Source organism: Rhipicephalus microplus, chromosome X, assembly GCF_043290135.1.
Source record: "Rhipicephalus microplus isolate Deutch F79 chromosome X, USDA_Rmic, whole genome shotgun sequence".
In the NCBI taxonomy this organism is placed as follows: domain Eukaryota; kingdom Metazoa; phylum Arthropoda; class Arachnida; order Ixodida; family Ixodidae; genus Rhipicephalus; species Rhipicephalus microplus.
In genome coordinates this window covers 324974010-325001291 of record NC_134710.1, presented here as the reverse complement: position 1 = coordinate 325001291, position 27282 = coordinate 324974010, and the positions used below count along the sequence as shown (strand labels likewise).

At 43.0% G+C, this 27282-nt stretch overlaps 2 protein-coding genes across 4 annotated transcripts in view; one reads left to right on the top strand and one right to left on the bottom strand.

Moving 5' to 3' along the window:
• The window catches only part of LOC142776263 (RNA helicase aquarius), a 30299-nt gene extending 14239 nt beyond the window's left edge, over positions 1-16060 (bottom strand). Inside the window, exons 1-4 of the mRNA XM_075879606.1 lie at positions 13223-16060; positions 11107-12054; positions 5519-5758; positions 1629-1967 (exon numbers count right to left, since the gene is read on the bottom strand). Coding sequence (XP_075735721.1) covers positions 1629-1967; positions 5519-5758; positions 11107-12054; positions 13223-16060 — 4365 coding nt within the window. The remainder of the gene's footprint in view (positions 1-1628; positions 1968-5518; positions 5759-11106; positions 12055-13222) is intronic.
• A 207-nt stretch (positions 16061-16267) lies between these two features.
• Positions 16268-27282, top strand: part of LOC119186533 (phosphatidylserine lipase ABHD16A) — a 98114-nt gene continuing 87099 nt past the window's right edge. For 2 of the 3 annotated variants that reach the window (XM_075879605.1, XM_075879603.1), the window contains exons 1-2: positions 16268-16436; positions 20195-20263. In XM_075879605.1, coding sequence (XP_075735720.1) covers positions 16356-16436; positions 20195-20263 — 150 coding nt within the window. In that variant the 5' untranslated portion in view covers positions 16268-16355. The remainder of the gene's footprint in view (positions 16437-20194; positions 20264-27282) is intronic. The other variant, XM_075879604.1, reaches the window with a different exon arrangement.

Here is a 27282-nt window from a genome sequence, read left to right as displayed (position 1 = left end):
CGTGCCCATGTAGCCGTCACCGCCGCCCACTAAATATTTCCCATCTCTACAGCTGAATACCGGGACGCCCGAAGCGGCAAGTTGGCTGCCAGGTGGTCAAAAGTTATGAGCAATCGCTCAGCATGTCGCAACTAACGCACGGATTACGCCCAAGCCAAGCGGTCACACTTTCGACGTTTTGTTGCGCGGCAGGAAAAAGTGTGCAAGGCCTCTCGTTCGCCATCCTGACCACACGAGAGCGAGCAAGATGCACACACGCAACACACATGCCAGAACGCATGGTACAGCTCTGAGCCAGTTTCTAGTCAGAAAAAAAAACTTCTGAATTCGAGTCAGTTTGGCTGGCGTCGCAGAGCGGTGGAAACGGGCAAAGGAGTTGTGTCAAGAGAGGAGAGCCGATTAGGCAAGAGAATGGCAAGGAGTTGCAATGGAGTGAAGAGAGGGGAGGATACGGTGGGAAGGCGACCTTGAAAACCAAAACACGTGGGAAGGAGGCAGGTTGCGCAGCTTGCTTGGAAGGTCCGCGAAACGTGCCACTCGCGCGTAGAATGCGTACGCAGAAGTCTAAGCACGGCCGCCTAGATCAGCGCGCGCGACGGTAAAGAATCGTTTTGTTGCGCCAGCGGGTTCGCGTGGCCTCACCGGCTTCGAAATTTCATGATTCGCTCCGCGCAAATATTAGCCGTTTTTACTAGCCATTTTTACGCTTCTGCATGCGTGCGAAGGGCATGCTGAGCCGAGTGGAAAGTGAATGAGAACAGGTCTTAAACACGAAAAGAATTGTGAATTATCAGAGTGAGTGGGGTAGCATATGCAATGGCACTAGAACGATACGATAAGGCAAGACGCAGACGATCGGATACAGACGATGTTGGCACATGGTCTGGTCACTGCAGGCTGGCGACGTTAACGACAGTAGCAGTGATCAAGAACAGGGGAGATGGCCGACCAGTCTTCGAAAGATGGGTGGCAGTGTGAAAACACGAACCGCGTCTGGTGATGCGGAGTGCTCAGAGTAGCGGGTAGGGGACAAAGGACGGAAGGGTGCGTAACAAAGAGTGGTCAAGAAGAGCGGAAACTAGAGGGACGCAGAGGCAGGGTCAACGTTTAACAATAAGAATCTATGGGCACCTCGCCGATGCCTCATCTGGGGTCGAAAGTGGTTTCCCGGGAAATCAGCAAAGCGCTGGCTTCGTTCGCTGTAACCAATCAGCAGCGCTCGGAGACGTTCGTTGTAAGTGCGATTTTTTTGTCATTGAAACAATGTACATTTTCACGGTCACGCAGATATTGTTCGTTTTAAGCGAAAGTTTGTTTTAAGAGGGGCCGTTATATGTGGGCTCGACTGATGAAATGAAATCTGTCACCCCCTCCTGGCATGCCGGCTTGATTAACTCATCAATAAAATAAAACTTGTCAGATTTAATTTCCCTTGAATATATCAACATTGTATGGTGAGACACTGGATGTACAATATTTTGCTTTTGTTTGTAATGTGACATAATGTGTATTGTTGCAGAGTTGAGATAATTACTCGTGACCTTGGCTGCAGAGTGCTTCCACAATTACAATGCTGTGCATATCACTTAGGTAGGTATGTCTAGTTGCAGGGATCTGCTGTTTCTTACCTCCTGCACGGCACTTGAGGTCTGAATACTGTCTGCAGTGCCTCCAGTTGCAGGCACCTCAGACTGTCCAGTAGAAGGCTGTTCGCTGTCAACCTCCATGGCTGTTGTGGGCTCACTTTCAGGGGCAGGCTGTTCCACTCTTGCAGTTTCCTTGGGGCCTTCCTTGATGGTGGTGGGCGGTTTTTCATAGACCGCCTTCTGTGCCTTCAGCTGGGCTGTGAGACCATCTAATCTCTGTTGGTAGAAATCATAGACAAACTGGGCCATCTGTGTCATGCCTGTAATCACATACGGATCTCCCTGTGGGGGTATGTTGTCAGGACGAGCTGTAGGGTACACCTGTGCAGAACAAAAGACAAAGGTGAGGATGCACCGGTAGCCCACAAAAGTCGCTCTCACCAGAATAAGAGACTTTTGAACTATTATCTAGAAAGTGTGTGTAACTACAATACAGTCAAACACAGATGTTGAACCCCCATATCATGAATTATTGTGAACAAGGAGCAGTCACAAAATCTTCTCAAAAAATGTTTTCGATACATGAGGTATTTTATATATGATGCCCTACCTATGTATAGAATTTTTTTTTTGTGACCGCTTTCATATTCAATACACCAAATGCCCTTGTGCTCAGATTTGGGCGAACGATGAAGGGCCCCAGGTGGTCGAACTTTCTGGAGCCCTCCACTATGGTGTCTCTCATTATCACATCGTGGTTCTGGGATGTTGCAGCCTACATATCACATCAATCGGTACACCATATGTGTTTGACTGCATAACCAACACTGATGCACTGAAATGAATCTTAGAATGTTACTAGCAATAAATGTTAATATAAAGGTGATGATAGCTATGCAAACGTTTCCGGTACAAGTGGTTGATCTGCCTTGGCTACAACTGTTTCTTACCCACCTGCTGTTCTTGCAAATAAGTAGAACCAGTAAATACATAGATAATTATACAGCAAAACCTCGTTAATGCAGATTTTACAGGACTAGAAAAAATGCCCAAAATAACCGAATGTCAAATTATCAAAAGTATCTCAAAAATAATAAGGAAGTGTCAATTACAACAGTTTATTTTATTTTCGTATGAATACATAAACCCAGTGCCTTCAGCTGGAATTATCTTCAGAAACTTGAGTGGCCATAACCCTGCTCTTTAAACAATGATGGAACAGGCCTGAGTAAATGTATTGTGCAGACTTTGCAGCAATCCCCTGCCCCCAGGTGATTCGGGCTTGAGGCCACCCCTTTTGCCTTTATGCACATGCCTATGTGCTGAATACCACGTATGAATGAAGCTGGCTCACAAATCCAATATCATAGATAGCGACTAAGTAGTTCTGAAGGCACATGATTAAGCCGAACTACTGCTTGTGGCAGCTTTGACCCCAGTCTCTGCCAACACAATCATAGATAGCACCCATGCAGGTCGTCTACACCAAGTAAGATAGAGAACGAAACAAGTTTTCTATAGCTGTTGATGCCTTCGTCGCGATTGTGGCAAACATGTGGATGGCAACCAAGCCTTTACGCAAACCTGTGGCTGTTTGCAAACATAGTTTTTGCTCCTTTGTGTCGCACATTTGCAACACTTCATGCTTGGTCCGCTTCGAAAAATGTGGAAGTTTGACATTATTACACAATTAATATATTTGCCGGAACCAAAAAACATGTCCAAATTAACCGATTTTTCAAATTACAGAAGTTGAATCAATGAGCCTCTAGTATACTAACCAGTTTAATTTCTAAATTTTGCATTTATAGCTTATCATTTACACTAGAAACTTGATGAGAACTTTGTGTGAGGACAATTTATTTTTATTTGACATATACAAAGCATCTGTCTCTAGAGACACTTAGCATTAAATTCAATGCTCCCTACACAGATTTCCCATTCAGAGGTGGATGTTAGGATATCAAGATAAACTTTTGTACCGTAAAGCAGCCAATTTCAAGGCAACATGAATGTGTGTTTTTTTTTTTTTAGGAAATGAGAAAACTACAGAAAGAGACTAAAAGCATGAGAAGCCAGCCAGTCACGGTTCCACCAGCTGAGCACAGGAGCACACCTATGTTCAACTCTCCCAGGCTTCTGGACTGACGTGTCATATGCAGCCAGTTACACCACACTGGACAGCCTTCATCCTTGTGTTTGTGCTCCAACAACATACTGGGGCTCGAAATACGGTCGATCCCAGATATATCAAACTCGGATATATCGAATTATTGGCTATATGGATCAGTTCAGAAACCCCCTTGAATTTCCCATGCAAAAGTATGGTACCGGTTCACCCGTTTATCGAACTCCCGCACAGCGGGACATACACTATATCGAACGCTGTGCCGCAGCCGCAGCCCAGAAAGTGCGTTTTTTTAGCAAATATTGATCAATTTTTGGCCGTGTTCTAACAAATCCCCTTTCAAAAGCAGGTGCCAAGAGGCGGTGTTATTCCATCGTGCTGATTTGGTTCGTTGCGCTGCGCTTGCGAGTGCACCGATACGTTCAATGCACAATCTGCAGGTCTTAATGCACGGGGGTAGTGTTTTTCAAAAAGACGAATTGCCAAGGGCACCAAAATGAGAATGCGAAGAAACTCGGCGATCTCGTTGCAATGTTCGCATTTCCTTCCTTGTTTGTTAGCGCACAATGGCTTGCAATGGGCATGCGAGCCTGAAAAGCATGCCCTTCAAGATGTGCAACCTCGTGACACATATTTAGCGTTTTCATGTTAAAACACATGTCTCGGCGGCAACGCCTTTTCTAGCTATTCCCATCAAAGCAGCGGCTGACAGCTACAAAGCCACAAGTGACATCGATATAGCCAACATGTCAACGGTGGGAACTCTGCCAGAAAACACATAACTCTGTGTTGCCTTTCGCGCCATGTGGACTTGTGTACTTCTCACGTCGTTCCCGATAAATAATCATTTGGGAGTTTAACAGAACGTTGACTCGCATTTAGTCATAAAAGTCAGGACTGGCGCTTGGAGCGACGTGAAGTAATGCACGGTGGTAAACTTTCCTTGCGGGCCAGGTGATGACTTCGGGTGTGTCATGACAGCTGACAATGGTGTGTGGTGTCTCAGTGAATTTCACGACCTATCAGAGTTTCCAGGCATCACCTCGAACAGTCGACTTCATCGATGCAGATGACAAAGTAGCTGTTTCTGACTGCATCGATGCTGTGATCATGGCTGCCATTGCATGCTGCGGAAGTGTGCCCGTGCGGTTATGAATATGCCACCGTGTTCGCTGCCGCCACTAACCAACCTTTTGCCGTGCTACGTTTGCATCAACATTCTGCGTCAATCAACACTGTTGTGACCAATGAGCTGAATTCACTTATTTGAAAAGCTTCACTGATATTGAGGGTGACTGGTACTTGACTATGCGCAACAAGCAAGACAAGTTTACGGACTATTTCCAGGCAAAATAAAGTGCAGTAACTTGAAGTTCACACTGTGCATTTCATCATATTGTGAGCAAATCATTCTATTAGCACTTGTAATGATTTCTGAGGCCAGAAATGCTTCAATTCAGGTTTTAAATGCATGTATTTTTCATTTTGAATTATCGATACATAGAACTATTTCGCGATCCCCTTCGAGTTTGATTTATCCTGAATCGACTGTACACTCTTTATCGAATGAAACCTATATACTTATTTTTCAGAAGTTCGAACACTTCAAATATTAAAATTGCAGTGCAAATCGAACTGAACAGTAAACACTCTTCAAAATATTTATACGTTTGAATATTCACACAGCCCTACTTGTGATCCTATGTGCTTTGAAGAACAGAATCATATGTTCCACATTTTCTGTCAATATGTGTAAGTGTTGTAAGTGGAGTGAAAGCGCAGAAGACCCTTCCGCTCAACATACCTCCCAAGGTGCCAACCACAGCTGTGTAGGTCGCTGAAGCAAGAGGTTGAATGTAGGTCCCAGCTCAAAACAGTCTTGGAACAGGGATATGCGTGCAAACACATACAAGCCTAAACGAGCCCGTGACATGGCCACTACAAGTCGCCGCACATCTCGCAAGTGCCCCACAGCTCGTGTCCGCACCAGTGACAAGAGCACATAGTCGTTCTGCTGGCCCTGGTACTTGTCCACAGTAGTCACCTGGTGGGGAAGTAGAAACAGGCTGTCACATGCACAACCAAAATGCAAAGCCATAAGAAAACTTAGTACCGTAAAATTCAGAGCAAACATCCCTCCGCCCCATCCGATCCTGCTTTGTACTGCAGCCCAATTGCTCCGTGCCATTTGTTGCTTTGAGTTTGTGGTGAGAAGTCCACTATGCCTATGCAGCCCTACACAGTGGCCAAAAAAATTGAGGTTATTCGATGGCATAGAGAAAACGGAAAGAACGTGCAACAGAAGTCTCGACATTTCAAGCTCAACTGGAAGCGGATACCGAGATGGAAGAAGAATTTTGATAATTTGCTGCAGCTAAACTACGGCAACGCAAAACTTCAACAGAATTTCAGTAACACAAACCAGTGTTCAGCAAACACGTGTATGATGTGCTTTTCGAGTACCCTGAGAGCGAAAGAAGTGCAAGACGTGCCGTCAGCAACCGGACTCTTTCTGAAGAGGACTTCAAGATTGCCAACAGCATGCAGTTATGAAACTTCGTAGCCTCCAGGCATTACATAAATAGCTGGAAAAAGTGGTTCAGTGTTGCGATGCACCGTGCTATGAATGAGAACCAGAACATGCCTGAGGAACTTTCGGAGGCAGCAAGTGCCTTTTGATCTTCCCCGAACTTGCTGCAACTGCACAACGGCTACAGCTTATATAACCTATGACCAACATAAAAAATTTTAATCCACGTGAACTGCTTTTTTTTTTGGCACGAGAATTTTGCCGCCATCTTGAATTTTTGGTGTCATTCCGAGATAGCACCTCCCCCTCCACCTATTTTCTATCACCAAATGTGCATATTTCTGCAATTACAGCACCATTTAGAAAAATTGTCACGGCTACGTGTCCACGTAGACTACAACACCACAACTAAATTTCGACCTCTAGGTTGTTTAGAGGCCCTTCAAAGCCACTGAACTTGGAGGCTCCAGATCTATCTTCAGTAGGAGCATCTTTAAGGAAACTAATGTTATGTGGCACATTTTAAGTTATGGTCCTGGAATACTGAAACACTCTGAAAGCAAGTGAAGGTTTGGCAAGATACTGACACTGTAGCCTCCGAACAGGTTTCTGAGGTATGACAATGGAGAGTGTATGCACAGAAGTTAAGTGCTCATTTGATACCAGATGCACAACGCTATAAAAGAACAAGTGAAGCCAGCATTCTGAACTCACTTTGAGCAAATACTGCCCAAACAGGTAACAGTACTTCCAAATTACTGAAGACACAATGACATATGATAGAGATAATGTCAATACACACACACACACACACAAAAAAAAAGAAGTTTGTAAAAGGGGGCGTTTAGCACTTCTTTTCAGTTATAATAATTTTCATCAGCCAAATAAAGCGCGTTTTTGGCAGCGCAAAATGGGGAATTTAAGCGTTCGTTTGTTCGACACAACATTACTGATAAGTAACAGACAATTATTCCAAGGAAAGTATTGGGGATGTCATCAGTAGTAAACACTACACAAATGTAAAGAAAGTAAAGTGGACGAAAAGATAACTTGCCACTGCCAGGGACCGAACCTACAACCTTCCAATAAAACATCCGATGATCTAGCAGTTGTACTACGGTGGCAGTCATGCTCCCGCCCGTTTTATTAGGAATGGGCCTCGAGGACCAAGTGTGGCACCACCTACGCCGTAATGTCAGTCGTAGGATGACGGGTCATGTCTGCTGGAACACCACGCGTGATTCCATTTTGTTATGAAGCTCATTTCTTAAAGAAGGGGTACAACCTGATAATCCAGGCAAGCAAACAACGAGTCGGTGCTCCCAGTGGCACCTACCTGTAAGATGCTACGATGATCACATAAGCCGGTGCAGGCGATGCCGTAGAAGACGATGCAAAGTCATGTTGCAAAAGCTAAGCTGCTTATAGTTATTAATAAATACGTTCCCTGTGAGAATTTTCAGACTTGGTATAACACGATCGAGTGCACTTGCACCCATGAGAGAAACATGCCTCTATACAGTAATACCCACCGCACAGCAGAGCAAATTCACAACTGTCACAACATCAATGGTGAACAGAGTGAATCGCCACACTGGTTAGAAGTGCTGGTATAATTTGCAAAACGAAGGGCCAATTTCAATTTCCCCCTTACACAGCTGATTTTGGTTGTCCTCCGATCGGATTTATGATCATCAATGTTTCATTCTTTTATTACTGATGAATTCAATTTTCGCCTTGGCTTACACTTGTCAGCAACATATCAATGTCAGTTTTCAGCGCCTTCGATGAGATTGCAAACACGATAAAATGTTTGTTTCGTAAGGACCTCGCCGTGAAAGATATTTGAAATGCCGCTTCTCTTTTTTTAACTTAATTTGTAAATAAAGGGAGCCTGTCATTCGACATCATAAGTAAATACATTAACGCGTGCGATGACCTGATGGGAGCGCTTGTGAGCCTATGTCAGCTGTTAATGTATATCTTAGCTACGGCAGCATAACAAAATCCTTGTTACAAAAGTGCTTTTGCGCAAACCCGTGCATTAGTGTCAGCATCTTTCACGATTTTTCGGCTTTACAGGCCAAGTGTCCTGCATTTCTTTGCATTTCGGACGATAATAAAGACTTACAGTGGAATCTGTCACATATGTCTGGCACTGAGGTACCGAACAGTATCCTGACAAGCTGAAGCTGCTTGCAGTTCACCACAGTGCTGTAGCAGTTACAGTATTCAGCTGCTGACCCGAAGGTCATGGGTTCGATCCCGGTTGCGGCAGTTGCATTTCGATGGACGCGAAATTCTGAATGCCCGTGCTCTGTGCGATGCCAGTGCTCGTTAAAGAACACCAGATGGCCGAAATTTCTGGAGCTCTCTACTATGGTGTACCTCAATCACATTGTGGTTTTGGGATGTAGAACCTCAGGTATAATACTGTTATCATTAGAAGCTGCTTGCACGCAACTTAGCACTGCTTATACAGGGACACTATCTTTAGCTGGCCGCATTAAGCTTCACACATTGAGAACTGAATATCGCAGACCCCGATTACACCCAAATGATACGTTCAACAACAACTATGCAGAAAGAAAAGCAGGCGCATTGTATCTGTGATGTCAAAACGATCGCAGCACCGGCCTCTCCAGTAGGCACCCTCGCAGCCAAATTTTGTGCATTTACACTACTGACATCACTTAGTATGCTATCTTTTCCTGTTTTTTTTTTTTTTCATTTATTCATAGGAAAGATGGTGTTGTGGCAGACTTCATGCCTTCAGGTAGTATGCAAGTTATTATTGGTCAGCTGCAAGCTTGTAAAAAAGAGACTTGCACAGCCCCAGCTAAGAGCGGCGCTCGTTAACACTCCCAGATTTAAATGCACAAACATACTAAATAAATTCGATGGCAGCCTGACTGCTACTGCAGCTCGATTGGTAAAGCATCAGATGCATTATTCAAAGGTTGCAGGTTCGGTCCCAGCCGGCGGCAACTTATCTTTTTATACACTTAATTTTTTTTACATTTGTGTCACAATTACTACGAATAGCATCTCCTTTACTTTTCTTGGCTTGATGTTCTGTTAGCTCTCATTAATGTTGTGTATAACAAAGATACGCTGAAAAAACTTCAAAAGCAGATTCTCAACTGAACTGGTTAAACGCTACTGAACAGTGTCGATATCAGTGCACTTAATCTAGCCACACAAGCCTCTTCACCCCCAATAAGCAACTGAATATGACCATCGCAATAAGGAACTGAATGCACACTCTTGTGTTTTATTAGCAGGACACCACAGTCACTCATCAACAGCAGCCTGTAGCAACATGGTTCTGAGAAAAGCTCTATAGTGATATGATAGTGCATCTGGGCTAATATCTTCCACCAGAAAAAGAATATTGCCAGGCATTCTTTCTCATCACAAAAAAGGCCAGGCCTGCACGGAAGGTGCAGCACAGTCACAGCGAAAGCTAGAAGAGCAGCCTTTTAGAGCCTTTTCAAAACACTAAAACCCCTATCACATGGAGCAACTTAAGTGCACTTTGAGTGAGTACATCTAGCCGCGAGTGTCATTTTCACACTGTCACACAAGCAAGATTAGTGTTACTCGCTGCAAAGTACACTTGCGGGCAAGTGCGTTCCCCAACCTCACTTTACTGCGACGGCTGTGATGAAGTGTGTAACCTCGGTACCAGTGGCTTGTACAGAAAGACTCTTTTGCCTAAAGCGACGCTCATAATATATTTAAATTATTATTTTTGTTATGATGAATATTTTTATGAATAAAACAAGTCAAAATACAACAGTAACATCGCTACTTTACCCGTCGGCATGTTTGCGGCCACGTCCGCTAGGGTGATGCGGCAGCACATGCACAGCAATGGCTGCGTCCATCGCGTTGTTTACATCCAGGTACACTAGCCCATGTATAGATGAGTTGTTCTCTAAGAATTTAAGATGGCATGTGCCACTGGTGCTACTTCCACGAAGACAATGTGGTCAGAAGATGAGCCACATGCGCAATTTAACAAATATACGTTGTGCTACAAATTTGTCAATCGCCACTGCCATCATTTCCAAAGCACACTTCGCTTTTTCATGTAGCAGAGAACCACCGAAATAAGACTTCGTGAGTGTAAGTACACTCGCTCAAAGTGCACTGAAGTTGCCACGTGTGACAGGGGTATTATCGGGTAACTATTGGAAGCACACTTGCTTGATACCCATTAGGGCCAATATTATTAAATTTTTTGGGGTAGTAGGCCCGCATTCTATATGATATTTTTTGTTATTTTTCTGACGTGTAATCCACTGAACACTTGCAAGAAATTTTGTGCTAATTGTCCATGCAGTGGCTAACGACGATGAGGAATTATGGCTGAAGTGGGTATGTGCCCCAGTTAATAGGGGAACAAGGAAAAATTTTTGTAATGGGTTGGAGAATTGGACGGCCAACTCGTTATGCTATTCGCATTGTGCGACGACTGATGTTCTTTCACTGTTTTAAAACGCTTTATAAGTTGTATTAACGCGATTGCTTTACCGACATCAACGCTGCCTAAGGCAAGTTTGCCAACAAGTCACAAGCACCGGGGTAGACCAGTGGTAGAATACTGGGCTGGCACTCATTGGACCTCGATTTGAGCCCCACTGTGCCATTGGTGCTAAGTTTTTTTTTTCTAATTTCGCGCGATGTGGTTACGGACACTGGCAGCGGTGGCGGACAACTGCGCATGACCAGAGTTGTGATCTCATAACAGATTTCACTGTAAAAGCCTCAATCAAATACTAGTTTATACTGCTCTCATCCATGTAAATTACAGTTATGCAGTTAACCTTCACAAACAATAGCTTTTCAAACCTTACCTTCAGGGGACAGCCAATAAGTGGATTGCCTTGACAGCGCTGACGCACGACATCACGTATGAGATGTTTCTGTCCATTGTACGTGGTCAGGATGGAGATTCGGTCAGCAGGGTAGCCCAATAGCCGCATGTACATGAACACAGCCACCACATACTCAGCCTCTGCCAAGTTCTGATAAAAGTAAGGGTTTGGTTCCGATTCTCCTATTCCATTGAAGTCTCCCACATCAACAATTTGGTAGTCAAAGCAAAAACCTGTATTGCCAGATCGATACTCTGGCCATTCTGTAACATGCGGCAAGTTCCCCAGGTTTTGGTAGCGCCAATTGTACAGGTTGCACAAGCTGGGCCTTGATCGGCCTTGGCCATCAAGCTGAACTACGGGCACACCCAAACGCACGAACCTGGTAAACAATGACTGCTCCATGTTGCTGTACTTTTGAAAAGCCATGTTCTTTACCACGGGGGGCAATTGATGATGGTCGCCGATCATGATCCACCGTTTGAGGCGATTGTACCCATCCTGTGGCGTCTGCAGAAGCAGAGGAATGAAGGTCTCAATCTCCAAGATTTGAGCAGACTCTTCCATAAGGATGTTATCATACTTAAAGCCCAGGTCAACCAGTTCTCTGCGCTTCAGCGCTGCGTGGGTGCATGTCATGGCAATCACTTTAGCCTCCTTGACAAGGAGGTAACGTGACCTATCCAGGCCACTGCGTAGTAGCTCAAATGCCCGAAATTCTTCCAACTGATCGAAAATGTCCTTGATGTAGCGGAAACAGCTCTCTGCCTTCTCCATGTCCTCTTCAAAAGACTGACCATGGAACAAAGGTTGTGGTGCATTGCTGAAGAACTTGGTAAATGGAAAATGCTCCTGAATGTCTTGAGTTGATGATTCTGTTGTATTCAATTTCACTTTGCTAAGAAATTCCTCCCACCGTGACAAGACCTGTTTGGGGAGAAACAAAACAATGTAAAGGCTACAAAAGTTATCTATGCGGCTTCATGAGATATTAAGAAACGAACATTCCTCAGAAATTAAGCATTATCCTCGCAGCCAGAAATTCATGAAAGTTTTGTAAATAAGTTCTTGTAAAGATTCTTTGAGGTCAAGTGTCAATGCGACTCTCATTATGAGAAGAAGAGCAGTAAAAAAACCACTGAAGAGCTCCTTCGTTAAAGTAATATGCCTCATACACAGGCAGTACAGAGTCCTATAAAGTAAACAGCTTTTCTTGCAATGAAGAAAACTCTACCAAAGGTAGTTTTTAAGTAGACACACAGTACACTACAGTAACCTTTAAATAGTCTTTGTGAAACTGCGGAGACAACGGTGGCACTACTTTGACGAAACCGACAAAAGGTTCACTATCTGACCAATCAAACATAGCATTAAAAAAATGTGCAGAAGTGTTAAGTGATTAAGTAATGTAAGTTTAACAAATGTTTCAACAAAGCTATTTGTTTTTATATAGTACTATTGTGATATAAGACATATATTTGTTGCCTTATGGACATTCATTGTTGCAATTACCTTTATTGTTGTAAAGCACAATAAAACCTTTTTATAATAGTAAAGCTAGCTTTCCTGTACTGCACTTGGCCCAGCTAATGGTCGGTAGTTTCTGACAGCAAACGGCATGTTCAAGTGCATTTCGACATCAAAAATGTAGACACAGCTGTTTTGATATAAACACTCATAATAGAAAAAGTTCTGTACAACAGGTGCCACCATTAGTTGGGTGAATATGCAGCAAAGGGAAGCACACTTGCAGATAACAAAAAGAGTCTATCATGTTTGGAAAAGAGATATTCATCAACTCTGTTTAACATGGAGCTTGGCTCAGTTCTAATGAGCTATGGCTGTATCAGAAGGCTCGGGGCCGTGGCACAACAGATGCACCGACTGATAGAATACTCACTGGTATGCAAATAAACTTACTATTAATATTGATTGTAAGCATCCATGAAGTTATCATTAACAATTGCCTCTTTAAAGTCAGAAGCCCGTCACAAAAATAACATGAATCTATGCCTATTCACATCTACATAGCACTGCTCTTTGCTAAATTTACAAAACAGGTCAAAGTACTAAAATGAATTTTCAATCAACTTGCCTGATAAAGGTAAAAGTAGCCAGCAGTCTCGCAAGTGTATGCAACATCACCAATCACACCAAGGCTCTCCTGCAGTCGGCTGACTTCTTGAAGCAGCTCCAATCGTTTTGCTAACACATAGTTGACTCTACCGTAGCGACTGAAATCCTTCTCCGTCTCCAGAGCCTCTTCGCCGTGGCCCAGACGAAGCAGGTGCCTCTCGTCAATGTCCAGCATCATGATTTTTTCAAAAAGCTGGTTCAGTGCCTGATTTGAATGTGTTACCAACAGCGTTCTTTGCTCTGGAAAATTATGGTACAAATTAGAAATTATCTGCACAGCAACATCAGTCTTTCCTGTTCCAGGTGGACCAACGATAATAGTAAGACCTGGCTGTAAGCCAGCACGAATGGCTTCGATTTGGGTTGGAGTGAAGGGAATAGCATTTTTCTTTGTCCGTTCACTTGGGTATGGCCCTCTGCTAACAGGGATGTGCGGTGTTACCAAAATCTTTTCTTTCATCAGTGGCTTCTCAGTAACTGTGACAATCTTCCCTCCCTTTGAGCTCTCTTTTAAAGAAGCTTGTTGCTGCTGTTGGACATTGCAAAATGTCACTTTGAAAGGAGGTACAAGTAAACGAGGATCATTAACATCTACAGATATGTCACATTTCTCCTCAAAGCTTGCCCGAAGGTGGTCCATGTTGAGAAATGTGTCATTGAAGTTCAACACCGGAATCTGATTGCTCATTTTTGAGTAATGCGCAGCACCTGGATCACCATAACCAAGAATGATGTCATGCAACCAGTCTGGTACAACACACTCGGTGTTCATCAAATCTCTGATGGTTTCCAGAACAGCCTTAAAGTTGTTTTCTTTTGGCTTCCTCCTCATCAGTATGTTGAATGTGTCATAAACATCTTCACCACCTTTCACATTGTGATCCATGTCAATTTTATACTGATTGCAGTCCATCCACACTCGATAGGTTCTTGAATCACCTGGCAATATTGGCTTTGGCTCCGGTCCTTCTTCAATGACCCTTCCTTTCAGATCAAGCAGGCCTTCGATTTCACAGCCACGCACATAAGTTAGGCCTACCTGTGGTACGAAGGGCTCTCTGTAGTTGTAAGGAGTGCCTGGTGGACAGACAGGCCGCACTGTGATTAGGAAACATGCATCATGTTTCCTTAGAGATTCCCATTCTGCCTTTATTTCATGGCGTACATTCAGGTGAACAGTGACATCTGCACGAACTTTGGAAGGCTGCTTCTCCCCAATGTTTGGCTTGCCCACTTCTACGATAGCAAAATTAACAATTGGCTGTGCCATCCTCGCCCAGCCACCAAACATAACACCCTCCTCCTCAGTTTTCCAGGGTTTCAAGCGGCTGACTGAATCTTCGATGTCCTGTCTTATTTCGTATGTGGACTCCAGGCGAAAAAGGTGGAAGTTGCGCAGCAAGTAATCATGCAAAGTGAGAAACTGCAAGTTGAGCTTCGGCAGTGCCAGGCAGCCGTCTCCAGAAAAATATTGCGATGGGACAACATTCTCATCCCATATTATTGACTCTGTAGGATACAAGGGCATCTCATTCAGGCTTTCTAACTGCGACTGGCGTCTTTCATGTCGGGAAATAAGTAGTTCTTGAAGAAAGGTGTGACTGTAAGGGGACTTATCACTTTCTGAACTTGGTGGAGGCACCAAAAATAGCGAAGCTGCAAGTCTATGCAGGTCTACAGTTTTCAGGGAGCCGAAATGTTTGAGAAGTTTGTCCCTCGTGTCCACATTTGCTACATTACACAATGCAAAGTGCCGAAGGTCGGGGAAATCTTTAAATGCTGCCTTCTGCAGAGCTGTTATGTTGTCATAATGGATCTGCATCATGTCATGATCCGTGAGCTCTTCTCCTGTCTGGTCACTTATTTCAAACTTGGAATAAAACTTCAGTCGGTCCAAGAGCTGTGCAAACAACCTGCCTTCTTTTCTCTGAGACAGTGTGGACAGTCGACACTTAACGACCAGATGAGAGTTGTCCATGATGGTGTTGAAGAATCGCCTCGATGGAAGTAAGGCTTCGAGGTCTATCATAAACTCAAGGAAACGTTCACAATAGTGTACAACCTCTAGAGCCGGCTTGTCCAGCTCCAGGACATCTTTAGTTGGCGGCACAGACTCCAAATATTTGAAGAATCGGCCGATGAGCTTCGAAAGAAACTCTCGCTCATACAACAGGTCCTGGTACGCCTGCTCATCGAGCTTCTTGTCACTTTTCTCGATGTAAGCCCAAAATTTCTTCAACTTTGGAAAGCGCTTAAACTCGTGCTCTCTTCTTTCGGGTAACAGAGTCCTCCACGCCGACAGCGATACCAAGCGCTGAATTTGCTCTCGTATCAGGCTAACTTCCATGCTGTTAAAGCAGTTGATCAGGAATACCAACAGCGCAGTTTGTTCTCGCAGAGAAAACGTGAAATTCTCGTCCAGCGCACTTTCCATCACTTTGCGAAAGAAGGACGGAAAATGGTCGGGTCTCGCCATGAATGTTTGCCATGCTGGAACTCTTTCTCGGAATTTTTCATTTACCATGACAACGATGGACATCAAGTGGGCCGTCGATGCAGTTTGGGGATCGTAATGTGACCACAAGTAGTTCTCCAAGTACTGACTGAACTCGAGTAACATGACTTTGCGAATCGCGAAGCCCGACCCAATTATTTCCTTCTGGTATACGTTCACAATTACTTCTGGGTCGTATTCCTTCCATGACGCCTTGTTGTGGGGCACCCAATATTCTTCTGCTAGCTTTGTAATAGCATCTGATGTGTCTGAACGTGACAACGACGACGAAAACGCCGCCATGTCTGCATAGAGTTTAACAAAAGGTGATGCATAAAAAACGTTTCACAATAAATTTACCTTTAAACATCAATATTTTACACTTCAATAAATTTTAAACATATTTAGCGTTTTTTACAAACAATTTGGCAAACAGTTAGAAATTGTGTTGCCTTTTCAGAACAAATTGTAACCTGTGCTGTTTCTCCAAGTCACTTAGCCGACAAAGCAGGGGTAAAGAGAGGCGCGAGGTGCAGCCAGTGCACCTTGTCAGTGTGCTGTGTTGGTTTGTGGCGTAAAAGATACATGCCACTGAGTTATGAGAATGACTGGAAGCTTTATATTCAAGTATATATACGGACCCCGCCTATATAGGATTCACAAAACTGCAGACCGCGAGGTAAGCATGACGTTTCAAAGCTACATGACAGCGCAGAGGTCCAACGCACTCGGCGTTCTCGTTTTAGACTTTTGCTGTACGTTGCATGCACAAGACGTGGATGGGGGGTTATTTGCTCAGATGTTAGTCAAAAATGGAGCTGACGTAACGTGCACACATTTCGACAACGAATTCTCGCTGTAGTGATTCGGCACAGCCTTTGATTTGCACACGCCCGCGATTTCTTCTTTCCTCACACCACGTTGAGGAAAAACTTAATTGCAGCTTTTTAGGGGTGAATGTTGCTGTATCATTCCGGCGTTACGTTTTCCTTATCGTCTGAATAAGAAAAGCGCTCCCAGGAAACGAGTTTCTCGTTCGGGGTTCATTCAGGGTCACCAATGTGAACTGCTCCTTCATAATGTCTCAACAACGTGGTTTCTAGCTGACGCTTTTTATGTTTGTTTCGTGCAGAGTCTGTTGGCAGATCTTAATCTCATAGATTCTGCTTCCATGTACGCGCTTATCAGCTCTCACTTATCTAGGTAGAATCTTCAGTCCGGCCCGCTCCCTTTTATCGAGCCACATCTCTGATGCAGTTTTTCTTGGCATCTAGTGTTGAATGAATTAGCGTTGTAATATATATATATATATATATATATATATATATATATATATATATATATATATATATTACTGCACACGCTAATGTATTAGTTCTGTGATGAAGCGGGTGAATACATTTGACATTTTTCTCTTTGTTCAAATTCTAAAGCTCTTTCCTTACTGTGTTTTCCTTCTGATTATATACTTGTCTGGTCATGTAAACAGAACTCCCACGAAGTGCATATAAAAATCTTACTGCCCCTTACTTTCCACATTTTTACACCCTTTTGTTGCTCCATCTAGACTTGAGGTTGTTTTGCTTAAGGCATTTCCATGCTTACGACAGTATACAAAATGAAATCTCATAGCACAAGAACTGGAGGAAGGCCTTCGGTTTGATAGTATAAACATATTAGACAGGTTAGAGCAGCGCTATGCTCATGTAGTATATAAACAGCCGTATCTTCATGTGTTAATATTCTGGACAAAAATTAATGCAGTGCAGAGCACATACCCTTGTGAGCAGAACTTTAATAAGTTTGAATTCTGATGTGCTGTTGTGGCTGCAGTTGCTAACCCTGTTTTCAAGGCACTAAGAAATGTTTGTTTTGGCAGTCGTCCATGTAGTTTCGCTGGGACTGCAAAGTGTGAAACCATTTGTCCTACACTTCCTTATCCGCCTCGTACTGCACACGTCAATCCATGTACAGAAAACCATCGGATTGCTGCACAATGTAGAAATAGGTTCCAGTACTATGGCTAGGTGTTTAAGAACTACGGTACATAATTAGGACGTAGGCTTCATTTCATTGTTAGCCTGTTGCTGACCCGCAGGTCGCGGGATAGAATCCCGGCTGCGGCGGCTCCATTTTCGGTGGAATCAAAAGTACTGTAGGCCCGTGTGCTCAGATTTGGGTGCACGTCAAAGAGCCCCAAGTGGCCAAAATTTCCGGAGCCCTCCACTATGGCGTCTCTCATAATCATGTGGTGGTTTTGGGATGTCAAACCCGACATATCGATGGATCATTGTTAGCTTTTTATAAATGCATTTAAGGTTGAAAAACCATGCTAAAGTTAAACTAGCTGTTTATGTACAGTGTTTAACCTGCTCTAGCCTGTGCCTCTGGATTTTCTCCTGTATCACTCTCTAACTTATCAATGTTTAACTGTACTATGTATTATGTCATAATGTGAGACCATCATTTATTTTTAGTGTCTCTTATGTGATTTTTATATCCGCTTTCTCTTCACAAGTGGTATGTCATCATTATATACATGAAACACCAAAGACGGGACGAAATGGAAGAACACTGCACTGTTGTTTTTTTCTTTCATCCCATTTTATAGGGCTGTTTCTTGCGTATAATGGTGAACCAGTCAGCCGAAATGTGTACCCTTTTGAAATATCATCCAGTCAGATTTGATCCCTGATTCATACTGGTGTCTGTTTCCTGAATATATAATGTTCAGTTTTAATCATAACCTCCTAGATTTCCCTTGCCTGCCGGATTTTCGGCGGTTACTTAGAAAGCGGCGGTCGTCGGAAATGTGGTGGTGACGTCACCTAAATAGGGGTGTCTTCAAATAAATATTTACGTTTTTGGAGCTTATATGCAACACAAATAACATTAAAAAGTTTTAAAAAGCGTAAATGTAATGATAATTAACCTTATGTAAGTGACGCCGTCATTTAACAGGCAGCTTGTTCAATACAAGGCATTGCTTCTGAAATAGTAACAAACACTGAAATTGCTGATCTTAAAGGCCAAGTACAAAGACCCTTACTCCTACGTAGGCAGCGCCGCCATAGATGACGGGCGTTTCGCGCTCATCCGGCAGGCAAGGGAAATTTAGGAGGCTATGGTTTAACCCATAGTGATAACTTTGTGGTTGTGGCATTGCGAATTTCGGCACAAGCTTGCGAAATCAATTCAGCCACTTAGCTCCATTTCATTTGCAAATAGAGTGAAAAATCACCCATGTATCATGCATTAAGTGCTCATTTCAAAATCCCCGATTGGTAGAATTCATGAAAGTGCCAGTTAATGCATCATTCTACCATGGATGGTTAATGCGTACAGGTCTTGTTTGTGTCGTTCGGCTGAGAATGCATGCCATAATTGTTTGGCTAGTCACGGCAGAATCACTATCATTAAAAAAATAAGTGTTTCCATTCACGCTCAAAATTTTCTTTATGAGGTCATTCCAGTCTTTGAGGCGTAGTATGTGCCTGGTACATGAGATGGATTACCACATTTATGTGTTTTTGGGGCCATTTTCTCCTGTCAGGAAATATGGGCCGGTGTTTGGCAAATCTTTGTGGTCGGTAGGTAGGACAGTAAACTTCGGTGATTTAAATAGACAAATCTTGTAGAAGTGCGGAGGACAGGTTTTTAGCTCAGGTTCATAGGCTTCAATCTTGTCGTGGCAGCTTTGATGGAGGAGAAATGGAAAAACACCTTGTACAAAAGTTTAGGTGCTTGTTAAAAGTACCAAAGTAGTTAAAAACTGTTCAGGAGTCTTCCTAAAATCTATAATGAGGTCATGGTTTCAGGACACAAGCTCGAACTCTTTATTCAAACTAATGGCATTTCAGCAGTAAATCCCGTTCCACAGAAAGCTGTCACAGTGCTACTCTGATGGTTGAACGTGTTGATGCCTGCAAAGTGACATTTCAGGGCACTAAAGACAAAAACTGTAACTCAAATGCACCCGACAACCTTCCACTGTCACAGTGCTGCTCTGATGGTTGAACGTGTTGATGTCTGCAAAGTGACATTTCAGGGCACTAAAGAAGAAAGAAATGCAACTCAAATAGACCCGACAACCTTCCACTGTTACCACTATTGGTCCCTCATTGCAGGGGTGCAACTGTTGAGCATGAAAGGAAAAGTGTTCATTCTACCATTTTTTTGCAGCATGAAACCTGTCAGGAAAGCCACATGGCTTTCTTTAACAGAAAGCCTTTCAATTGAACCAAAATTTGCCTGGCTCAACCAGAGACCAACACCTTTTCTCGCTAGGCTAGTAGTAGAAGGATAATTTTCTGCGTAATTTTGTATTCATTGTTGGGCATGTTACTTGGATGTAAAGAAGACAAATTGGCTTTCCTACTAATATTAGTAATTATCTGTTGATTTAGAGAAATTAAAAAACATTTTTCTTTTTAACAGGGCCGCAGTTATGAGCCAAATGGAGTGGAGGGATACAGTGATAACATAATAAGATCCGTAAGTTTTGCTGTAAGTGTTGGCCACCTGCATCGCTTACTAGTGTTGCTTGGTGTGCTTTTCTACTTCCCTTGTTTGATGTTTGTAATGTCATTGTGCTCTCCTTGTCCTTTTAAAGGGACCATGACATGACCTTCCAACAATTTGTGGTTTCCAGCAAAAAATTGAACTAGAGGGTCTATTATGCCTATACATATTTGAAAAGTGCACTGTAAAAAAAATACTTTAGTGCAAACGAAGCCCTAGAAGTCTTGACTGCAAACCTCGTCCACCACTGGTGAACTGCCATTTCGCCGTGGCGTGTGATGTCATGTGCGACAATAAGTAGAGCCGTCGTCTTCTACCGAAGTTTCCGCGCTGCAGATCGTTCAATTTCAGTGTCAAATTTGAAAAAAGTTAAAATATTGTGATTTAATGTGCAGCTGACCAAAGAACAGTATTGTTCGCCAGAATGCAGATGCTCTCACAGCGAGGAGCTTGTTGCATCATGGATTGCGAGTGCGCCAGTCTCGCCAGACTCTCAGGTTACTCACGTACCTAAAGATATTCAGTTACGAATGAAGTGCTTGACCAACTGCGCTAAAACATATCGAGCTGATTTGTGAACGCACAAGGATCTACCCGCATCATACAGACTGTGATAGAAAGTTAGGTGTCATGGCCCCTTTAAGATTTTTTAAGATTTTTTTTTTACTGCCTGGTTTTAGCATGCAGCCTCTTTTCCCATTTTTTTTTCTTTTTTTTTTTTGAAGCAACTGCTTGAATGTCTTGCTTTTGTATTTAATGCATGGATGCATGCCACTTCCTTTTATATTTTGTTCTTTCTATTTATTGTTACTTGTCTCATGTATTCTATGGTGAAAACGGCATCATGTCTTCTGTGCAATTTTAATCCTTTGGCAGCTTGCCTATGCTCCTTTGGTTTAAGAATGCTTTGGTTTGGTCAAGTTGGCGTGATAGCTCCGGAGTTAAACAGTAAAAAAAAACGGATACAAAAAAACTCGCACACACAAGACCAGGACTGGTCCTGTGTGTGCGTGTTTGCCTGTGTCTGTCTTTCTTGCTGTTTCTGTATAATGCTAGTCGGTGTAATGTCGTGTGACCAGCCTCGTGGCAAAGGCATGGATGGCTGTGGATTTATTCTTTTAGTGTGCTTGTCACAGGTTTTGTCTTCCCACTACATTGTCGTGTTTAAATTGAACGATGTATATCATGCGTGAAACCTTTTTTACATTAAACTTCATTCATTTGTATTGTCATGTAATGGCATGGGAACATGTGCATTGTTTTGAAGGAGAATCTATCTACAACAATACAAGTTACCAAATCTATTGTTTCTCTGCTTTTGTGTCATTAGATTTTTTCCCCACTTGTGCTCGATTGTCAGGTGCTAAAATTTCGTTTGCCAATTCTTTGCGTACCACTTAAATCGCTAGGCAGTGCCTTTTTATGAAACAATGTAGTGCTCATTGTTTGCAAGAGTATCTCTGTATTTATTGGTAAAGTATGAGCACTTAGCACCTGTTTCAGTCTCTCGGAAAATAAAATAAGCTAGGTCGAATAAAACTGGTCTCTTGATTGATGTGCAGCATCTCCCTGTGCAGTGCCATGCTTTGCAAGTATTGACATATAGAATTATATGTTTCCTTTACTTCTCTGTGGTTAAAATTTGCAGTGGCGTTTCCATTTTATGTAACCTGACATCTCTCGCTTTCACATCTTACACATAATTACAGGGGTGCAACAGCTGTGCCTATTGCGCCAATTTGGTTTTAGTGCTCCAAAATTTGGATTTTAGTGCTCCAGAAATTGCTCTAAATTCTATTTCATCTGTTGTACCCCAGCATAATTAGAATTATTCATAAAAAATTGAGAAGGAGATCTCACTGAAGCCAACATTACAACTCAAAATTTTGGCTGTAGCAACATTTCCTATTTTATAATTTTTTTGATCGCTTCTCAACTTTTCAGCTTGCTTTGAACTTCTGTATTGCTTAATTAGTGCCATGCAGGGTTTTCTCCTAATCGGACATTCTACGCATATTTTTCTTGAAGGTAATATACGCACTAGACAGCTGTTGACAATATATCTGCATCGTTGTCAAAATATGCGACGCCTTCGAAGTGTTTATCGACTCTAGTTTCAGTTGTATAAGTGTATCAGGGTTACGATTTTGCCACTATTGGCTGTAAGATTAAGCAGAGTCGCCGCTGGCGGCAACTGGCTAAAGGGCGCAAGAGTGGATTGCTCCGTGCGTCGTCTGCTAGCCATGTCGTGTTTGTATGTGGCCTTGCGTCATGCGCGTTCTCAAAGGGGGGTTTATCGGATTATGTCGGCGCAAGTATAACTGCTTGTACGTATGCTTAAAACTGTGTACGAAAGCATTCAGTCTTTCTCGGTGGCTAATCCATTGTAATAAGATCGGCAGGTATAACTTTCCAGAGTGCTCTTTATTTTCGTTCTACCCTCCATTCACCAGAACAATTTTAGAGTGGGTGCCACTTTCTGCTTCAAGCACATCTAAAATGTTCTTGGCATGCTTCTAAGCATAAGGACTATGAAATGGTGTGTGAATGCAGCATTTTAGCAACTCGGTTGTAAACGAAAGCGAGGCTCTAGGCAACGTCCTTCCACACTGTTGATAGATGTAAAAATCATGGCACGGTAGTTTATCGGTTATGCAAGGAGCCTTGGTTGTGTTTATCTGGCCGTGGTGCCACAACATAGAAATATTACTATCCTATAAACTGTGACACTTCGGTACTCGCACTACTTGAAATGTAGTTGCTGTGTGCAACCGTGTGCTTAGATTTAAAAACCCTTTAAAGAGCCCAGACGTTCAAAATAATTCTGACGACATGCCTTAATTTAATGTTGTACAATTTCGCTGAAAATCTTATCTTTTTTGCAGTCTTGAGTATTTGTATATGTTGTTATTGACCGATGGAAGGCAGTGGTCATTTTTCATCTAAAAAACAAAAAAACATGCTTGTGCATTAATAACCAGGCCTCTGTTGTAGCACTATCATGCACGTAATTCATTGAAGAAAGCTTTCTGCTGAATGCGTACGAGGTTTTTGTACTTCTACTGATGCAAGAGCATGTGCATATACGTGGTAAGCGCAATGTAGCACAAGGTGCTGTTGCCACCAAGCTTTCCTGACTAGACTTATTGACTGTCCCACATTTCATGGGGAACAGAATGAGAAAATAAGATGCATATGTGTATAAGTACGAACGGTGGCACTGAACTCGTTGCAGAGATATGCAGGCTTTCTATAATCTTTCTCTTTTTTTTCTTGGTGTATGCAGATGAGAAAGATGTTATAAGCAGTTCTGTCATGCAACTGCAGTGTGTAGCAGGCGGAACACAAGCTGAACATGCATAAAAACAGAGCAAAAGCGTGATTTAGTGCGAAAATGCGCTGACAGTCACTTAGAGCAAGCATCTTTTTAAAAGGCACAATGCTCTTTACTCACTCGTAATGGTAACGTTGCATAGGCCTCATGCACCAATTCATTGGAGAGGAGCGTAGATATTAGGAGTCTGCAATCAACACCTTTTATTTGCCGACAATAGGCTCAGACCGCACTCAACGAAGTGCCGCTGCATGTATTTGTATACGCGCCGCCGACCGCCTATCCACTTCCCCGGTGAGACGGTGCTGCCACCTATAGCTCAATCTCGCCGCGAATGCAGCTGTTTTAAAAATATATCTGGCTTGAAATATCATGTGCATTGTCCTATAATCTTTTCCAAAATCTGAGGGAAATTTTCTTGTTAAATCTTGAATTCAGTACTCTGCGAATGTAATGATAAAGGAAAACTGAACAAAGACTGGAAAAACTGACAGAACTTCGAAATTGCACTCGGAAGATGCCCCTGCTGCAATAAACGGAGTTTATTTCCCGTATTTTCGAACAGCTGGTTGTATTTTTGATGGATTGTGTGCGCGTGGCGGCTGCTCGCGTGAACGCAAGCAGTGACATCGAACTCAACGCAGCACATGGGGGATGCACGTGTTCTTGTCCCACTTTTCCTTTTCTACAGCTGTCCTTTCACTCCTGTCTTTCCCTTCCATAAAAGCTCTGGTGGTTAGCCCCAGCCGGAAGCATTGTTAGCTGCTGTTGCTGTTCATATCGGTTTTGGAAACCATAGTGGAATTTGAGCCAGTTGAGAGACGCAGGCCATGGACTGGCATTGTTGGCTTGCCAGTTTCCGGTGAGTTTGACGTTGCCCAACATGACATCCTCTATTTTCCGGCGCTGCCGCTAGACGTGACAGTTTGTGAAAAACACACTAAATTCATTATTTTATCGTAGATTCTGCTTGGAATGAAGGTTATCTCTGTCAATTTCAGGATCCAATCTATAGAATTGGCTTAAAATATTGGCGGCAAAAACTTTGTTCAGTATCCATTTAAGTCTCGTACTTCACAACTGTTCCTATGGGCCGAAAATAAAGGATAGTACCACAGTCGATCATAGCTACGGGTGTCAGCACTGCATACTTCCCTTCTTCAGCAACTGAAGTGGGCCTGTAAAATAAGCAATCCAAGTTTGAAAAATAAGAAAACAAAAAGTAATACTGAGTGGGAGGCCTTCACTACCTATACAATCCTTGTACAATGACACCAAATCTGATTGAGTGATTCTCACTCTTTGCATCTTAAGAGAGTTATAGTGGCATCACAAGTGCAAGCCTATGTCTCCTCGAGTCTAGTTTTGATAGTCTGAGGAAATCTGAGCAAGTCCAAGTTGCTAGCATAATGCTCCAGTTGCAAGGGAAACTGTAAACGAGTATGCTTTGGCACACCTTGTGTCAAATAAGTAGTATGGTGCTTCATTGTAAAGTGCTATTTTGTATTGGTGGTAGGGTTGAAGCATAAGTCGCTACACCTGCTTATTTTACGTAATGTTTACAAAATAGCACTGCAATATTGCTAGAAAGAACAGTGTGAAGTTTAGTTTGTTACAGCAATTAATGGTCGCGTCAAGTTTGCTGTAAGTGTGGAGGCTGAGTAAACATTCTAGACTATGACTTAAGCCCGAGCGAATGTGGCTGTTCATTATTTTGGTGAGCCTGAGCCGAAGTGAGCTTGGAAGAGTCTGAATGAGTTTTGTTGATTTTGTGTTCATTTTGTGGATTTCTGGTAATGTTATTGCTCAGCCCACTGACTTGGGCTCACTTGACTAATTTTCTCCGCCCGCCATGGTGGTCTAGTGGTTATTGTGCTAGACTGCTAACCCGAAGATTGCAGGGCGGAACAGTGGCCATTGTTGCTGTATTTCGATGATGGTGTTCCTGAATTTAGGTTCAGGTCGAGGAACTCTAGGTGGTCGACATTTTTAAAGCCCTCCATTACTGCTTCCCTAATACGGGTAGTGCCAAGAAATATTGAAGCTATGACAAGCCTCTTGTGGGTTTCCTCTGGATGCAAGGACACTCCACGCCATGTGAATGGCGGGATACAGCAAAAGTTTAGAATATATTTTAATTCACTTTCAAAGTGTACCTAAATGCTCATTATTTCGATCGAAGTCCGTCACTAGCGCGTCGAACAATGACACAGCTCTCTAGGAAGGGCAGGGAAAGTTGTAGCGATAGTCATAACAGATCTGTAATGGACGACGCTTCATCGCAATGCTGCCCTCCTTGATTCGCAGCGCACCCCTATCCCTATTATGTCAATTTGTGGGGCTGACCTAGCGCCCCCTTCCCCCTATCAGATGACTAGGAAATCCCCATCACAAGTAAAATTTTGCATTGTCAAGCATCTAGAGTCAGGTGTGTGGGGAAGGAGGTTTATGAATTGGTACAACCATGAAGTATTATTTGTTATTGCAAATGATATCTTAATTTAACTTACCTTGGCAAGTAATATGTACTTGAAGATACATCTGAATGAGCTGACCTGTGGGCCAACATTAGCAAAGAAACATTAGTTAGTACTCTAGCATTGCCATTAAATGGCATTGCTAGAGTACCTGCCAACTTTTCCGATTTTCCCGTAAAATGTACAAATTTCGACCACGCTTATGATTTTACGAATCTTGCCTGAAATGTTACAAAAAGTATTTCATTTCCAATAAAATAAAATAAAATTTGTGAAATAGCGTGGCTTTCGCGATTGGCTACGGCGCATTGCCGTAGCTAGTCGCGGAGGGCAAAAAAACGCCATTGTGCTATATTCCGCCATCAGGAGAGAATAAAATATATTAGGGTTTTCATCATCACATATACCTTCCAAGTCTTCCGCATTGTCCAGGAGACTCCCGGATTTCGACCGTTTCTTCAGTTTGTATGGTTGCCATGCAAATCTCCCGGAAATTGAAATTTCTGCGCAAGATTTGGCCGCATTGACAAAAATGCTGGTCAGTCTGTTCAAGGCTCATTGCGAGCCCACCGCATTTTATTATAAACAAATTTAAGAGGTGTTCATCTAAACGTTACAGTAGTCTCAGGGATGCGAAACCACGGCAGAAACGTATTCGTGAAATTCCCCAGCCAAATCCGTGTGTCAATCGGACCGAAATTCTAATGTTCCGAACACTTTTCCTAATCGCAGCGTGTGATATGAACTTTAGTACCGAAACCGTCGAACGAAGGCCGATTGAGAGCAGCGTGTTTGAAGCTTCGGAAGTATGCGTGCGATCGGCACACGCACTGTCTTCTACAGTTCGTGTGGCTGTCGTTGCCACATCCGCAGTGGACGAAACATTTGACGCGATCATGTATGGCGACGTCGTTACTGACAGAACTCCGAAAATGTGCACGCGACCAACACTCGACCAGTCAAAGCAACGCTGCTTTCCGCAAACTCTGCGGACAAAACCGCGGCAGTTGCGATTATACATAGTATAAAACGACTTTTAGCTCTGAAGGCACGTGGATTAAAAATTAAAGTACCATTTTCCACAACCGCCGCCCACAGAACTGCGCTCGCAGCGATGCCATAGCGATATACGAGCTCCGAGGGCACGTGGCTAACGCAGTGGTAGATTAAAGGCGATTAAGAGTTAAAAAAAA